The 19,081-nt window shown below is 41.5% G+C and overlaps 1 protein-coding gene across 1 annotated transcript in view; it reads right to left on the bottom strand.

The window, feature by feature from the left end:
* The window catches only part of pitpnc1a (phosphatidylinositol transfer protein cytoplasmic 1a), a 181,605-nt gene that overhangs the window by 20,164 nt on the left and 142,360 nt on the right, over positions 1 to 19,081 (bottom strand). Inside the window, exons 5-6 of the mRNA XM_055653765.1 lie at positions 16,240 to 16,311; positions 4,193 to 4,288 (exon numbers count right to left, since the gene is read on the bottom strand). Of these exons, the coding sequence (XP_055509740.1) occupies positions 4,193 to 4,288; positions 16,240 to 16,311 (168 nt within the window). The remainder of the gene's footprint in view (positions 1 to 4,192; positions 4,289 to 16,239; positions 16,312 to 19,081) is intronic.

Genomic DNA, 19,081 nt, shown 5'->3' with positions numbered 1-19,081 from the left:
CATTACATGGTGTAAGGAGCAAAAGACAGAAAGGAAATTATTTACAAAAGTAAATGATCTACCCTCTTTCAGGGAGTTATAACATGCCTCTCTAGATTAGCCTCGCCAATTCTGTGCATTTAGACCAAAACATTTAGTTATAATGACAAAGAACATACTTGCAATAGATCAATTAGTTCCTGGAACCTATTCTCTCTCAAATATACATCAATACCTTTTTGGTTCTTTTGCATCGAACTGCACTGTGATAGTTTACAGCAGACAATTAACAGCATGTCTCTGGATATGTTATAAACCCAATGGAACATACAAACGCACTCAGCAGTCAAGGCCAGGCTCAAACTAAGGTCTCTGAAGTTGTGAGAAAGTAATGCTAACTGCTGTGCTAAATTGCCCTCCAGTAACACACTAATGAAATCTCACAGATAAACATCAATTTGTCTTGCTTTGGCATGAGTCCTATTTATTGCGTTAATTAACACAAGAAGTCAATGTGCAGTTTAATTGAATACGTTTGCCTGCTGCATGATAAATCCTGAACACTTTTTGAGCGGATTTTGTGTGGGTCAAGTCTAATCAATGTCTAAACTGTTTAAGTTCACCAATATAATGTGGCCAATATTAATGTCACCAATGTCAGCAATATTAATGTCACCAATGTCACCAATATAATGTGGCTAATATTAACTGTGACTGATGGGAGTTGGCCTGATCTCAATAAATATAGTTGTTTGCTAAACTAGAGTTTTGAATTCTTCATTCAGAACTTGTTTGTGTGGATTATTCTGCATTTTTGAAAACTGATTTGAAGTTGTTTTCTTCCTATGGATGCTTCCATTCACATTGATTATAAACTAAAAGAGATTAATACAGTAATATTTTATAATGTCTATTTAAATCAACAAATATTTAAATTGATAAATGATCAAAACAAATTGATTTGAGTTAGGTTTTCCACTGAGCCGCAAAATCAACTCATGTGTAAAAAGTTACTTTAGAAAATAATAAAAAAATTACAAATCAAATATAGACCTACATATTAATTTTAGAAAAGTTATGAAGAGGAGTGAACTAAGGATATGAATGACAAGAATGTATAGGTGCATTAATCTTTGATGCTGTTAGGACATGTTGAGAAAGTAGTAAAAAAGAGCATACGGGATCCTGGGCCTCATTTATAGGCATATAATACAAAATGAACCAGATTCTATTGAACCTTTATAAAACTCTGCTTATCACGCAATTACTTTCTGTTTTGACCAATATGCTTCAGGCAGAACTTGAATACCAAAGAAATTTACCCATGTGAAAAGATTTACTGGAAAGGGTCCAGAATCAACGAATTTCAATTCTTCTCAGAGACAACTAGGTTGAGAGGAGAATGAAAGATGTATAAATACTTGATGGTTTAGGGAGGCTAAATAGAAGTAAAGAGATTGCAGATGCTGTAGTTTGGAGCAAGAAAACAGGCCCTTCCCCTGGCCCAGCGATCACCCCGTACACCATCACTCTCCTACACACTTGAGCCAATTTACAATTTACAGAAGCAATTAACCTAGAAACCTGTACGTCTTTGGAATGTGGGAGGAAACTGGAGCATCCGGAGAAAACCCATGTCGTCACAGGGAGAACATACAAACTCCGTACAGACAGCACCCGTAGTCAGGATTGAACCCGGATCTCTGGTGCTATGAGGCAGCAACTCTTATCGTTGCGCCACTGTGCCACCCTAGGGAGTGGGAATATTTTTGGAATACAGCAAAAGGGACTAAACTATCGATAAGGAATGGCAGGCACGGATATCGCTGTCAAAACATGGGGGGGACATAATTTCTTGACGGGCGTACGCGCACGCATGCACACACATGCAAGGTTTCGGCCGTGGGCCCTTTGGCCAGTAACATCGGCAACTGACCTGGTTGGTGATCGAATCTGAACTCCGGCAACAGCAGCTTCGCCCGCCCCAAATTGTGGGGCTTCAATCGGCCCGTTCGCGGGGCCTTTCATCGCCCGGCGTGGGCTTCAACATCGGAAGCCTTGATCGCAGCAATTTGACCGCGGGACGGTGGAACATCCGGAGGTCGATTTTAAGCTGCGCCGCGCCGGGCAATGAAAGGCCCCGCGATTGGGCCGTTTCAAGCTCCGCTTTGACCTTTGCTCCACCAGCACGTCTCCCTCCTCCAATCACCACGCTCTATCCTCAGTCACACTCGCTACTTCCGCCTCTGACCGACACCTCCCTCCTCCAATCATCGCGCTGAATCATCATGCACCCAGCCCTTAGTGCCTGCTGACCAACGTCTCTCTCGTCCAATCGGCGCCCTCGATCATCAGTCCCACCCCCACTGTCTCGCGGAGATTTTTACAGCTTTTTTTTTAATGGAGTTTTAAAATCCAGATTGAAAAAAATGGGGCGGATCGTCCCCACCTCTCAAAACAGGGGGGGGGGGGGCGTCTCCCTCCTGTCCCCCCTGGGATTTCTGCCCCTGAGGAATGGGGAAACATGCAAGAGTTGGCGGTTGAGAAACAGGAACAGGGTAAAAGTTTTTATAAAGATATAAAAAGAAAAAAGATTAGTTGTTGTTATGGATCCCCTATAGACGGAGACTGGAGAAATTACAGTGGGCAAGAAGGAAATGACAGCAAAATTAAACAAATATGTCACAGGAAGAGAGATTACGCAGACTGGTTCATTACAATCTTATAGAAGGACAAGAGGCAATTTCAATGAAGTAAACAAAATTCTTATAGGGCTTGAATTTAGATGTGGAGATATTGTTTCCCCATGCTGGGGTGTCTAGAACCAGTTCAGAATCTTAAATTCAGATCAGAGAGAAGAAATAATTGACTCAGACGGCAGTGAATCTTTGAAAGCATCTGCCCATGGAGGCTCAGTTGCTGAATTTATGGAGGCTCAGTTGCTGAATTTATTCAAGACAGAGACCAATGCATTTTTCGCCATTAAAGGAATCAAGAGAATGCAAGAATGTGGCATTAAAATAAAACACCAGTTTTTTACAAGATGCCACCCTAATGCAGAGTCTTGATCTGAAAATTCCTTTTCAATTGTGCTGTTAATGAATGGCAGAGGAACTGAGTGTTTTGTTGCTATGACATAGGGTGTCACCATCCAGGTTGATGTGCATGGCCATTGCAATTGACGACTGCACTCACTCACATAACCAAAGTCCAATCCAATTTGTGCGTGAGAGAAACCTAAAAATATGTTCAGGTGCCATGAAGTCTGAGAAAACTGGGCAGTATAAAGGTTAGACTCAGTGAGAGAGACTGGACATAAAAGACATTCAGCGGGTGCGGAAGCATCTATGGAGCGAAGGAAATAGGCAACGTTTCAGGCCGAAACCCTTCTTCAGACTGAAGAAGGGTTTTGGCCCGAAACGTTGCCTATTTCCTTCGCTCCATAGTTGCTGCCTCACCCGCTGAGTTTCTCCAGCACTTTTGTCTACCTTTGATTTTCCAGCATCTGCAGTTCCATCTTGAACATGAAAGACCTTCAGTATGTACCAGAATAGTTTTGAAATTTGACCAGATTTGTGGCAGCTTTTCATTTCATTCTCTCTTGTGCAAAATATTTCTTGCAAGGGATAAGAATTGATTACCAGCTGCCTCAAACTGGGAGCTGCATGATTTAAAATAATCTACTTGAATCAAATCCACTGCCATAATCAGTTCCACTGCTGCAATCACATATTTCCACAGTTATATTATTTATAGGCTGTTAACGTTGTTTTTCCATTTCTCTACAAATTAAAACCACATTCAGTTTCATACTACCATTAAGATCTTGCAACAATGTAATTTTCCGTGTGAATAACGCAAAAAAACATTACCTGTAAAAGGAGAAGAAGCAATATTTACTTCTGAGCAAAGATGACAAATTAGTAGCCCTATGTAATGGTCGTTCAGTTCTTGTCAAATGTTCTGGTACATTTAAAAAGACACAAAGTGCTGGAGTAACTCAGAGGGTTAGCAGCTCTAGGATACATGGATAGGTGATGGTTCACGTTGGGACCCTTCCCTAGAAGTGTGCCGACCCGAAACTTCACCTATCCATGTTCTCTAGAAATGCTGCCTGACCCGCTGAGCTACTCCAGCACTGTGTGTAAGCCATTTGTGTAAGCCAGCATCAGCAGTTCCTTATTTCCATGCACTGGTATATTTATTCACTTACCTCAGAATCTTTGTAGTATCGTTCAGGAATTTCATCGTACGCAATATCAATGAAGCATACATCTCTTTCAACATCTTTTGCCTCTGAATCAAAGATCTGCAACACATATGTAAATAATTTTTCAATTATTAAAAATTAATGAAAAAAGAAGGCAGGTGGTCAGCTAAAGTGCAGAGAATAGTCGAATCCTCTGTCAGTAAATGTGGAACTATTGAATCATGTGAGCAGCAAAAGTAGAAAGTACAGTGTCATAAACTCCTAACATCACAGAGTCATTGGGCTCATCAAATCTATACTGGCTCTCTGTACAACAACTCAGTCAGACCCAGTCTGCTGCTCTTCCCCCTGACCCTGCACATTGTCTATCATCAAGTACCTTGGTACAGAGAAGATTCACGAGGATGTTGCCAGGACTAGAGGGTCTGAGCTACAAGGAAAGGCTGAGAGGCTGGGACTCTATTTTATAGGAATTTGAGGGGTAACTTTTTCACACAAAGAGTGATGGGTGTATGGAACGAATTGCCAGAGGAGATAGTTGAAATGTTTGCAATGTTTAAGAAATAATTTAATAGGTACATGGATAGGGCAGGTTTGGATGGATATGGATATGGACAGGCGGGTGAGACATGTTGGTCTGTGTGGCAAGTTGGGCTGAAGGGTCTGTTTCCACGCTGTTTGCCTCTCTGACTCGACCTATTCAGTTCTCTTGTCAAATTTCAGACTTGTTTCTACCACCCTTTAGTAGGCCCCCCTCGGTCATGACTGACCATGGGTGATACATCCTGGTCGGATGTAAGCCTGGACGATGTCATATGGAGGACAGGCTGTTGGCATGCAGCACGTCCCCCCTCTCCACGTCGCTGATCGATCCAAAGGGCCGTTACAGTTTGGCACCAGCGCCGTCTCAGGAGCTGCCAGAGTGAGGTTGTAGACAACGACAAACTGCCTTAGGGGCTCCGACTCCGGATTTTCTTGAGGTTTACTCCTGGAGCCTTTTCCATGACTGGTTATGGCCACAAGGCAGTGGAGGTTTTAAATCAGGGTTTTCCCTCTCCTAGATGGACAGCCTTCCCGAGACTCGTGGGGGCGGGAGCATCTACCTTCCCGTGCAGGTCTATAGCACCTGCCCACTGCCCAGTTCTACTACCCATATCATAACTATTCGCTCACATCCCTCCTGATCTTTTGCCCATCACTTTGAATCTGTTTTCTCTGCTCCACAAACCATTTGCTAATGGAAACAGTTTCTTTCTATCCTGCCTGATAAGCATTTATGATAAGCGTTTAAAACTCGAGAAAATGGTCTTTGCGCCAAGCAGAACAATCACAACTTCTCCAGTCTAAGCTTGCAATTAAAATTCCTCTTTGCTGTAGTCATTCCAACAAATCTTTCATAACAGCTCAAAAATCATTACACTTTCTACAGTGCAGTGACCAGATTTATATGTAATACCCCAGCTGTGGTTTAATGTGGTGCCACTATAATCCAATTCCTTTGAAAATGAAATAATTGAATATGAGAGATATCTGCATGGATGACAAAGAATGCTATTTCTATTTCAGGTCCACTGCGTGTCTAATGTGTCAATGCATGCAGAGCCTTGGACATGTGCCATGACTCCAGCAACACATGGTCAGATGTTGCTTGTCGACCTTTCACAGCCTTTAAACCACTTATAACTTCCATTGCACCTGCCAGTAAAGACGACCTGTGTGAGGAGGTTTGAGGGCATTGATGATACTATGTCGATCACTTGGGCCCACATCCTTCTGCAATTGGTATCATTTCCCTCTTCTTCAGGTTGAGATCTTCATCCAATCCCTCTCTTCCTCACAACCATCAATTTGCCACTTGATTGGGCCCAACAAATGATCGAGCGCATGCATCCAACACCTCCCTGACTGTTAACCCTTGGTCAACAAATGCCAAGCCCCACAATGTCCACTGACTTTGACAAGCTAACTAACCAACTTTCAATACCAAGATTATGGCCCAAACTCTCAACCTGACCATCTGCCAACCTTATCCCAGCCCTTCTACTGACCAATCAAAGGTGACCTGATTTCATATCCTTCCCCCGCTAGATCTCTCACCCCTGTGACCCTCTACTCCCATCCCTTAGCACCAACCGCAACATTCTGGTTTCTTCCCCGGCTTATTGTATGGAGGCATAAAGTGAAAGCCTTTCTTTGTGCATGAATATTCAAAGGTCTGTTGTGCAGCAGATGTTGAATGTATCTTTACAGGTGGTATTGTCTAGACCACAGATTTATAATAATGTGTCTCTGTCACATCTAATGAACGGGCCATGCCACTCACATATCTGACACCCAGCTCCCCAGCCAGACACACTATTCCAAAACTACCAAGTGGAGATAGGAAAAGATTACATGGATTATAAAGAATCAAAGCCTCCATGAAAGAGAAATCCCCTTTGTCACATGGGAATCCCTGGCACATTACAACTCAGAGGGTGGAATAGTGTTGTAGAGAGACACAGTATGGAAAGATGCCCTTCAGTTGCTGAGTCTGTGACAACAATCGTGCCCATTTTTGACATGAATTGTAACTCATTTTTATTAACACCTATTAACACCTACCCACCTTCCCCTTTCTCACCGACCCGCCCCAGCTATCTCCCTGGCTAGATTAAGCAATTTATTACGGGTTTAAGGGCAATTTACAGGGGACTAACTGCACATTGTTGGGATGTGGGGGGGGGGGGGGGGGGGAACTGGAGCACTCACAGTAAACCTACCCAGTCACAGGGAGATCATGCAAACACCACACTGACAGTACTGGGGAGCTGAGATTGAACCATGGATACTGGAGCTACGAGGCAGCAGCTCAACAAGGCACACCACTGTGCAGTAAAGAAGAAATATGAATTACGATATTGAGAAACTTAAGCCCATCTCTCAGAAGCACACAGTGTGCAGTTCCGACATTGGTCTCATTATTCATCCTCGAATCAACAAAACTGGAGTGGAAGCAAGTCTTTGTTGATCCCGAGGAACTGTGTGGAGGAAGCATTTTCTTACCATTGGAGGGTGCTTGGCAGTTGACTTGCTCAATGTTAAGGAATGTTGAGGAAGTCCAGGCCAAGGGGTCACAGTTTAAGGATAAGGGGGAAATCCTTTAGGACCGAGATGAGCAAAAACATTTTCACACGGAGAGTGGTGAATCTCTGGAACTCTCTGCCACAGAAGGTAGTTGAGGCCAGTTCATTGGCTATATTTAAGAGGGAGTTAGATGTGGCCCTTGTGGCTAAAGGGCTCAGGGGGTATGGAGAGAAGGCAGGTACAGGATACTGAGTTGGATGATCAGCCATGATCACATTGAATGGCGGTGCAGGCTCGAAAGGCTGAATGGTCTACTCCTGCACCTATTTTCTATGTTTCTATGTTTCTATGTTAAGTTTCTCAAATAGATTTGGAAATCAAAGTAATATTGTGTGATGGTGCATTAACAGTTATAGATTTCATGAAAGGCTGACGATGTTTCACTGCAATGGGATTGAAACAGTAACATTATCAGTAGTTATTAGACAAATATCCCTCCTTACATGGATTATAAAGTTGGTCTTGTGAGTTTTATTTATCTATTGATTTATGTGTTTAATTTCAAAATAATGGGACCCAATTTGTTTTTTATCTTGCAAAACTGGTAACAGATAAATATGAAGTGCTTTTCAGATAATAATTTGGTGTCTTGCTCAGGGCTGCCAAAAGCAAAACAGTAAGGGAATGAAAAATGCTAAACTGCATAAGTGCAGTTATTTTGTTCAAAACCTTGCTAGGCAAGTCTTGAGGGGAAGTTAAATTTAAAGGAATAACTTTAAGTTCAGAAAGGACTATCATACTGTGGAATCAATAACTTCATTGTACACTTAATATGAACTCAGTTGTAACTCCTTATTAATAAGGGTAAATATTTGAATTATCCAGCTGGGAGCCATTTAAAGGTTTCAGACTGGGCCCGAAAATCATTCACACCTTCACTTGACATATAATCTTGTTTTATATCCTATCTCTCATTTTAGTAATGAAAGGTATTAGTTGTAAAAAGTTTTACAAATTCATTAAATGAATTGGGGGAATAAGGGGAACAGATAAAGTGAATGCAGAGTTGTTTACCCAGAGTGGGTGAATCAAGGACATAGGTTTAAGGTGAAACGGGAAATATTTAATAGAAACCTGAGGGGTAATTTGTTCACAATTGGTATATGAGTTCATCTGTCGGAGGAGGTATTTGAGGCAGGTACTATAACAACATTTAAAGAACATTTGGGCAGGTACATGGATAGGAAAGGTTTAGAGCGGTATGGGCCAAACACGAGCAGGTGTGACTAACATAAATGGGGCATTTTTGGTCAGCATAGGCAAGTTGGGCTGAAGGGGCTGTTTCTATGTTGTATGACGCTATGACGCTCCAGTCTGAAGAAGGGTCTCGACCCGAAACGTCACCTATTCCTTCGCTCCATAGTTGCTGCCTCACCCGCTGAGTTTCTACAGCATTTTCTATCTACCTATGACTCTAATTCAATGTAATTTTCCGTGTGAATAACGCAAAAATAAGGCAATTTTTGTGCAGAAGGAACAATACAGCACTATCATACAGCACTTTTTATCACTCTAGGTTCCTGTAATATTTTTGCACGGATCACAATAAATTGCTGATTATAGCACGTTACTTGGCATACAGCATGTTATATTCTTCTCAGAAATTCATGGACTTTCAACTCTGGTTGAAAACCCAGGCTGTATACGTTAATTGATTAGTAGAAACTCCTACAGAACCACTTATCTTCCTGATATACGTAAAGAGATTGTGGACTTTTCATTATGCAGACCGCAGTATGGAGCTGAGGGTTTATGGGCAGAACACTTGAATGGAAAGAAGGGATCAAAGGCAAAGATAGTTGACCTATAATGCCTTCATCATTAGGAACACAATGGGAATGTAATAGTAGAATCCCAAATAAAACTGAAAGCATAGGGAAGGATGGAACTAAGGATGGAGAGGAAAAAACAGGAGCTGAGAATTCAGCAAAGTTCAGACACAGAGTTTTCAATGCATTTCCAACACTTATTTTTCTGTGTGGCATGTGTTTAAGTGAGCAAATGAACACTTCCAAAAGTTTAACATTTTAATATAATCACGCAATATTATAGAATGTAAAGGTAAGGGTTTTAATATTATTTTGGCAACATTGGTTTTGTGAGCATATCAGTGCCCAGCTTAGGAAAATGTTAAAGTTTCAATTAAATACATTTGGCATTTTTTGGTAATAACTAAACAAGACCTAAGTAAAGAGTGGAAAATAATCTTGAAATAAATATATTAAAATGAAGTAACCGTGAATTATATGTATATCCATGCTATCATTAAGGATTGAAACTTGGAATTGTTCTGGTGAAAAACCAGCATTAAATTAATTTAAATGTGGACTGGAACTGTCTCCTACTTTAACTGCCCTTCAGCCTTAAAAGTTTTTTTGCACAATAAAGTCTTGTCGTCTGTTACTAATATAACTTCTGAATTATGTAACGGCTTGCAAATGCTATTAAATTATGGAATTGAAAAGCAGTGACCTGGTTACTGGTGTCAATGAGACCAATCACTTGCAAGATGTAATGCTGACATGGCAACTGTAGAACTGAGATATCCGGACACTGATAGATAGATGACTGATAGTCCATTTATTTATACAGACATTCGCAAATATATAATAATAAATTTAATTTTTATAGCGCTTTTCTAAGACTCAAAGTCGCTTTACAATAGTAACAGACAATAGCAAACGGAGAAGCGGCGAACAAACAGCGCCAGCGTCCTCTCCATGCAGCACATAAAGAAAGAATACAGACATAACAATAATAAAGACATATAAAGAAATATATATTCTAGAACAGGAAGTTCTTCAGAATATTGCATTGCTCTCATGACTTCAACACTGTGACTTCCTGTTTCTCATGCAGCACGTTAACCACATATTGTTACAAGATATTTTGTAATTTCTATAAAATGTTCTTTAAACATTTCAGAGGTAAAGGTTTTATATAAAAGTCACCATTAGATGGAGCCTGAAAGCCATGTGGAGAAAACAACCTGATTTGTGTATTCGAATATTTTATCTATTCACACCATAAGCTCCTGGCAGGACCTGCTACATGCTATTTACAATTTTTTAGCAGAAATAGTTCGATGTAGTGGTGCAGATGTATACCACAGCTATTTTTTATTCAAATGTCCAGGACTGTGGACTGTGTAACCTATTCTTCTATGTGTAGCAAGGAACTGCAGATGCTGGTTTAAACCAAATCAAGGGATAGGGGGGGAAGGCAGGCACGGGTTATTGATTGGGGACGATCAGCCATGATCACAATGAATGGCGGTGCTGGCTCAAAGAGCCGAATGGCCTCCTGCACCTATTTTCCATGTTTCTATGTTCCTATAGACACAAAAAGCAGGAAGAACTCAGCGGGGCAAGCAGCATCTCTGTAGAGAAGGAGTCACCCATTCCTTCTCTCCAGAGACGCTGTCTATCCTTCTATATTCCTGCCTTTCCAATGGAGCACTAGGTTTTACCATTCTCTAGTTAAAAAGTGGCATCACCAGCACACTTTCCTATATTGTTACCTGGATTAGAAGCAGGGGGAGGGGAGGGGGAAGAACCTCTTCAGAGGCACCTATCAGTCACTGCACTGTAAAATATAGCCAGAATGAGTGTAACAAGGGAATAGGCCTCACATTTAACACATAAAAAAACACAAAGGTCCTCCAGACAATAAAGGTCTTTGGGGGGGAACACCATGGAAAACGTGAATCATTGAACCAGTTCCCAAATCTCAGGAGTCATCTCTGCGGCACGGTGGCGCAGTGGTAGAGTTGCTGCCTCACAGCGAATACAGCACCGGAGACCCGGGTTCGATCCCGACTACGGGTGCTGTCTGTCCGGTGCTTATACGTTCTCCCCATGACCTGCGTGTGTTTTCTCCGAGATCTTCGGTTTCCTCCCACACTCCAAAGACTTACAGGTATGTAGGTTAATTGGCTTGGTAAATGTAAAGATTGACCCTAGTAGGTGCAGGATAATATGCGGGGATCACTGATCGGCGCGGACCGGTGGGCCGAAGGGCCTGTTTCCGCGCTGTATCTCTAAGCTTTAAACTAAACTCTCAATGAGGCTCACCATCAATAATGGAATGCATCACCTTCAGCACGACAGCACAGACTTGTCTGTCTAAGGTAGCCTCTCTTGGACCCACAATACCTCAACTCTGATCAAGAAGGCTCACCAGCGTCTCTTCTTCCTGAGGAGACTGAAGAAGGTCCATCTGTCTCCTCAGATCCTGGTGAACTTCTACCGCTGCACCATCGAGAGCATCCTTACCAACTGCATCACAGTATGGTATGGCAATTGCTTTGTCTCCGACCGGAAGGCATTGCAGACGGTGGTGAAAACTGCCCAACGCATCACCGGTTCCTCGCTCCCCTCCATGGAGTCTGTCCAAAGCAAGCGTTGTCTGCGGAGGGCGCTCAGCATTGCCAAGGACTGCTCTCACCCCAACCATGGACTGTTTACCCTCCTACCATCCGGGAGGCGCTACAGGTCTCTCCGTTGCCGAACCAGCAGGTCCAGGAACAGCTTCTTCCCGACGGCTGTCACTCTACTCAACAACGTACCTCGGTGACTGCCAATCACCACCCCCCCCGGACACTTATTATTATTTATTCAAATCATTTGCTATGTCGCTCTTCCATGGAGATGCTAAATGCATTTTGTTGTCTCTGTACTGTACACTGACAATGACAATTAAAATTGAATCTGAATCTGAATCTGAATCTAAAGAGTGTTTAAAGACGAAGACCTCAGACCTGGTCTACCAAGCAATAGTGATCCCTGCCTTCCAGTATGCTTTTGAGACACAAATTACCATTTTCAGGCACCATAAAGCACTGCAGAGATGTCACCAATGTCACCAACACAAAATGCCACAGTAACTCAGTGGGCCAGGCAGCATCTTTGGAGAAAAAGAATAGATGATGTTTTCAGTCGAGACTCTTCTTCAGACTGACCAACATTGAGTTTGTCAAGTCCTCCAAATTCCCTGTCAATAAACGAGTCAATGTCCGTGTCCTCTGGAGCTCCATGTCCCAGGCAATGAGGCCCAAAATACATCAGTCAATTCTATGGGCAGGCTGCAACATTAACATGCCCATCACTGGGCTCACTAAACAGACTGTCTCTTCGAAAAACCAGAGATACCAGGCAGACAGAGGCAGCCATTTCTGGCACAGGTTAACAGCGAAGGAGAAAACCATATCCCAAACTACTCATCAACCCATCCTGTCAAGCACACCTTTCCCCTCCCCTCCCCACCTCTCCTCCCCACCCCCTGTGGCACAGTCTTGCATTGGCCCCAACAGGCACCTCAGAACCAACAGAAATAGAATGGAATCAAATCATTCTTGAACTTCAGGGACTGCCTAAAATGAAAGATTTGGATGTAAAGTTAGAATATTTTTCCATAAATACCATCATCATTCTTTCTGACCAATAAGTAATTAAGTTAACTGATATTAATTTATTTGCTATGAATTTGAATCATACAGTATTAGTGAATTTTACTCCATATGTCGCTGTTACTCACAGTGGGAAGATGATTTGTTGTATTATGTTGAAGAATGAGTTATTGCCTATCATGGAGGCATTCAAGAATATGATTGAAATTTGGTTGCTCAGTGGAGTATTTCTTTGCCAATCTGGTCAAAAAGGAAAATGATACTCTGGATCTTATGGATAAGGATACATTTAGTTATTCCACTGTGTTTCTTGAGGCCAGTCACCTACTAATAATCCAATTTATAGTGGTCTAATGTTTAGTATTCACCTGTACCATCCATTAAATACGCCATAATCTTTTTTTTTTTTACCTGGTTTTCTGGGAAACTGATTATATTGCAAGTCTGCAGCATAAACAGGTGCTTCAGGGTTACATAAGGATCTGGTCAGATGTTCCACCAATCCTCTTACACACTGACTGGATAACATAGTTTTATCTCAACTCATTGAACTCTTTGCAGCCTGACTTACTGTACAGTTCTACTCTTTATCATCTCCTACCTTACAGTGCTTTGGAGTAGCATATTTGCTAAATTCAGACACACTTTTGTGGTTGTGACGCTGGCCACTGTTAATTAACCAGCTTGCTTTGGTCATTTTTCTTCAGTTACTGTAAAACTACCTTGCAGCTTTACCATTCAGCTCTCCTCTGCATCTCAGTCCATGTTTTGATACATTCCTCTGTATCTTAGATGTTGCTGTGTATTTTATGCCTTTGTCAATACGATGCACTCAATGTTACCTAGTATTACAGTACACCACTGTCTTATCAACACTACAGTGCTTGACACCCCTTGGCATTGCAACCTTTTGCTCTGCTTTGGCACTGTAGTCCCTCTAACATCACAGTTACAGAGAAAATAGGTGCGGGAGTAGGCCATTCGGCCCTTCGAGCCAGCACCGCCATTCAATGTGATCATGGCTGATCATCCACAATCACTACCCCGCTCCTGCCTTCTCCCCATATCCCTTGATTCCGCTGGCCCAAAGAGCTCCATTTAATTCTCGTCAAGATCAAGAGTCAAGAGTATTTTATTGTCATATGTCCCAGATGGGACAATGAAATTCTTACTTGCTGCAGCACAACAGAATATGTGAATATGTAAACATAGTACATAACGGGGGAAGAGAAAAACAAGATAAAGTTATATAAATAACAAATATAGTGCAATAATAATATAGTCTTTTGCAGTTCAGAGCTCAGAGCTTATTCGTTGTTGTGTTTAATAGCCTGATGGCTGTAGGGAAGACGTTGTTCCTGAACCTGGATGTTACAGTTTTCAGGCTCCTGTACCTTCTTCCTGATGGCAATGGTGAGATGAGTGTGTGGCCAGGATAGTGTGGGTCCTTGATGATTTTGGTTGCCTTGTTGAGGCAGCGACTACGATAGATCCCTTCGACGGTGGGGAGGTCAAAGCCGGTGATGGACTGGGCAGTCGTCCCAAGTTTTTGTAGTCTTTTTCGCTCCTGGATGTTCAAGTTGCCGAAACAGGCAACGATGCAACCAGTCAGAATGCTCTCTACTGTGCACCTGTAGAAGTTTAGGAGAATCCTCTTTGACATGCCGAATCTCCGTAATCTTCTCAGGAAGTAGAGGCGCTGATGTGCTTTCTTTATAATTGCACAGTGTGCTGGGTCCAGGAAAGATATTCGGAATATGCACGCCCAGAAATTTGAAGTTATTGACCCTCTCCACCATCGTCCCATTGATATGAACAGGATTGTGGGTCCTCATCCTTCCCCGACCAAGGTACACAATCAGTTCCTTGGTCTTACTGATGTTGAGAGCCTGGTTGTTGTGCTGGCACCATTTGGTCAGTCGGTCGATCGCACTTCTATACTTTGACTCGTCCCCATCTGTGATATGTCCAACCACAGTGGTGTCGTGGGCGAACTTGATGATGGAGTTTGCACTATGACCGGCTACGCAGTCGTGGGTATAGAGTGAGTAAAGTGGGGGGCTGAGCACGCAGCCTAGAGGTGCTCCCGTACTAATTTTTATGAGGGTGAAGTGGTTCCTCCAATTCGAGCAGACTGTGGAATGTGGATTAGGAAGTCGAGGATTCAATTGCAGAGGGATGCGCAGAGGCCCAGTTCCGTGAGCTTGGTAACCAGCTTGGAAGGGATGATGGTATTAAACGCCGAGCTGTAGTCTATAAACAACAGCCTGATGTAAGTGTTTTTATTATCCAAATGGTCCAATGTGGAGTGCAGAGCCAGTGAAATTGCATCTTCCATTGACCTGTTGTGGCGGTATGCAAACTGTAGTGGGTCAAGTTTCTTGTTGAGGTAGGAGTTGATACGCACCATAACCAACCTCTCAAAGCACTTCATCACCAGAGACGTTAGTGCCATTGGTCGATAGTCATTGAAGCACGTCACCTTACCTTTCTTGGGCACCGGTATTATTGATGCCCTCTTAAAGCAGTTGGGAACCTCAGATCTCAGAAGTGAGAGGTTGAAAATGTCTGCAAAAATTCCTGCCAGTTGGTCTGCACAGGTCGTGAGAACTCAACCGGGTATACCATCAGGTCCAGGCGCTTTGAATGCATCCACTGAATCGGCCTCCACTGCCTTCTGAGGCAGAGAATTCCACAAATTCACAACTCTCTGGGTGAAAAAGTTTTTCCCCATCTCAGTTCTAAATGGCCTACCCCTTATTCTTAAACTGTGGCCCTGGTTCTGGACTCCCCCAACATCGGGAAAATGTTTCCTGCATCTAGCTTGTCCAATCCCTTATTAATTTTATATGTTCTATAAGATCCCCTCTCATCCTTCTAAATTCCAGTGAATACAAGCCCAGTTGTTCCATTCTTTCATTATATGACAGTCCCTCCATCCCGGGAATGAACCTCGTGAACCTACGCTGCACTCCCTCAATAGAAGGAATGTCCTTCCTCAAATTAGGAGACCACAACTGCACACAATACTCCGGGTGTGGTCTCATCAGGGCCCTGTATGTATAACTACAGCAGGACCTCCTTGCTCCTATACTCAAATCCTCTCGTTATGAAGGCCAACATGCCATTAGCTTTCTCCACTGCCTGCTGTACCTGCATGCTTACTTTCAAATACATGTCAAATTCCTGTTTAGAAGGATGCTTTAGAAGTACTTGTATATTTTCAGACAGCGAATTTGACATCATAATAGACACTTTGACTTGAAACAATTAGGGAAAGATATTGAATTATCCATAAACATATTACAAATATCATGATTTGCATTTGAATTACATCAAATGGAGAATATTCTATTTTTCTTACATTGTTCCTTGTGCTTAATTCTCATTAAACCAAACACTATTCTCAGGGGAATATTCCCAGTGGGGAATGGCTTCAAGCTTACAGATAATTACCAGAATCACGGAGTTAACAGCTACATCAAATTAGAATTGCCTGCAAGCATGTTATACTTACATTATCATTTGATCCATTGTTATCTTCATATTTAGTCTCTATATGAATGGAAAATTTAGGCAAAAAGGAGCACTGAAAAATAAAAGTAAACAAATTAGTCACCTCTTGTTTACGTTCATGGCAAAGCAATGTTCAGTGCAGAAATATAACAAGGCAACTGGCCATATATTCCCCATTGAATTTAGAAAAAAATCACAGGGCTATTTTTTCCAGTGTCAATATTTCTCTGAAGAATTGTTGGTTTCCCTGAAATCTTCATGAATCTTTTCAATAACAGGAAGAATCCATGGTAAATCAAACTCACAGCTTCTGAAGTGCAATTGTGTAGAGTAATATTTTTATGCACTGCTTGACAAAATTTGCATAGCATACTTCGGTAAATTGTAGTACAGTCATCTGCACATATATTGTACATTCCCAGAATGACCACTCACTGTGGTGGGCACATTAAATCAGCGTATAACATAGGGCTGAGTCTACGTGCCTGATTTTCGTAAATACATAAGCATTCACTTGACAATACTCTGCACGTAAGAAGTGGATGCAAAACATGCTCAAAGATGCTGGCAATATTCTTTATAAACAGCCTTTGGTAGATGGCAAGAGACCACCCTGCTAAATTTATAAGTACTCCTCTACTGCAGAGGACAGATTGTCTCTATTTACAGCACTCAATCAAGAAAACTACAGGCAGAAACCAAAACCTGCATCTATTCACAATTTTACTATGTTTCTGTGCTTCTACACTTAACACATTAGTGCCAGGCAGTTCTTCACATTTCAATATTATCAGCTCCTCTAATGTCACATGAGAGGCTGTACTAGACAGGAGGATGGCAGTACAGAGTACTAGCATAGAGTGGATTATGCATTAAATATATCTCCCAATAGGATACTTCCAGCAATCCAGAAATAGGCCTAATACCACGTCAATTAACTACCCTTGGCTTTATCTGTGGCCACTCCATGAAAACAGGCATCTTCCAGGCCCACTTGAAACTCCCCACAACTGCAATCTTTTCCCATTCGATATGTACAACTGTAATGTAATGTCCCAATTCCTATACTAAATGCCTCGGTCGATGAAGGCATGCACATGATCAGCCTTCTTCACCACTCTGTCTACCTGTCACCTCTAACAGGGTAGTATCACTTGTACCCTGAGGTCTCAATTACACTCCTCAGGGCCCTGCCATTCACTGTATATATCCTAGCCTGGTTTAACTTTTCCAATATGCATCATTTTGCATTAGTCCACATTACCTTCGTCACCATCCATCACACCGGCAATTTTGGTATCATCTTCAAACTTGCTAATCACGCCATCTACATTTGCTTCCAAATTGTTAATATAAAATATATGAATAATAAAAAACGTATTACCGAATACTGCGGCACACCACTGGCTACAGGTCTCCAATGTGAAATGCACCCACCACGACCTCCTACACAATTCACATCAGATTTGCTAGTCTTCCATGGATCCCATGTACTCTAACTTTCTGGACCAGCCTGCCATGTAGAATCGTATCAAAGTCAGTGTGGCATTGTCCACCACCCTACCCTTGTCATTCCTCTTGGTCAGCCCCTTAAAACACAAGATCAAATTTGTGAGGCATGATCTACCATGAACAAAGCTATGCTGACTATCCCTGATCCGTTCTTACTTTTCCAAATGCAAATAAATCCTGTCCCTCAAAATCCTTCCAGTAACTTTCCCACTATTAAAGGAAGGCTCACCAGCCTGCATTTCCTTACAACCCTTATTAAATAAAGACACAGCAAAATAGTTCTCCTCCAGTCTTCCATGAGCTCAGCTATGGTTAATGAAAATATTGAAATATGAAATATTATGGAAAATATTGTTGGCTTTGTAACAAAGATGAAAAAAAAAGAATGAATGTTTGACTTCAGCATTGAAAGAAAAAGATCAGCTGGAGAGAAGGAACTAACAATACTTTAATTAAGTATTATACAGCTGTGGCATTATGCTTTCTTTCACAAAATCAATCATGCATCAGCTTTTGAATGGAGTTGCTGCACATTTGAAAGGAAGAATTCGATTCAAAAGTGCTATAAAAGCACAATTCCAAATTCAATGTAAGCTAAGAATTTTCAGCTTAAAATGCTGATAATATGCAGAAACATTGGGAGGAATTAAAACTCGGACAAGATTGAGGGAGGGAAATTGAGGGATAGTTCTACAGGGGACAAGTATTAATTGATTTTGTTTCATTTAAATTGGAACTGAGATGAAATCTCATCCTACATCCATCTTCTAAAGGAACTTATAATATCTTTATTGGATAATTCAATTATTCCACTTCCAAAATATTGATAACTAAATAGATTTTTAAATTAATACTATTTTGACAAATTGTTTAAAGGTTCAAAAATTACATTAATCTTTGCCTTGGTGGGTGATCTAATACTTGGTGGTTCTAGCCAACAGATAATAATCCATCAAAGTCTTGTGATCAATATATGAAAAGACTACACATAATACTGCAAAGGGAAATTATCCAACTGACTATTTGTCAGATTGCATACTTCCACCCAAAAAGAAACATAATACAAGCTTCTTCTGACAGAAAATAATTTTAATCTTGAACAAAATACAGGATTTAACATATAAACTGTGGTTTCCCAAATATCTAAAAGGACATGTAATTTATATCATAATAGTTCACAATAACCTAAATAGACATTTTCCTTTCATTAAATACCTTCTTCCATTTGTTGCACTATATTTTAGTTTTCTTTGTCTTTGTGCTTTACCACACCGTCTCATTAAACCCTAACACATATGGCATGCATGGCAGAAGGAGGGGTTAATACAGTT

The sequence above is a fragment of the Leucoraja erinacea genome, chromosome 23, assembly GCF_028641065.1.
Source record: "Leucoraja erinacea ecotype New England chromosome 23, Leri_hhj_1, whole genome shotgun sequence".
In the NCBI taxonomy this organism is placed as follows: Eukaryota; Metazoa; Chordata; class Chondrichthyes; order Rajiformes; family Rajidae; genus Leucoraja; species Leucoraja erinaceus.
The sequence above is the reverse complement of the archived record's forward strand: the minus strand, read 5'-3'. Positions and strand labels throughout refer to the sequence as shown.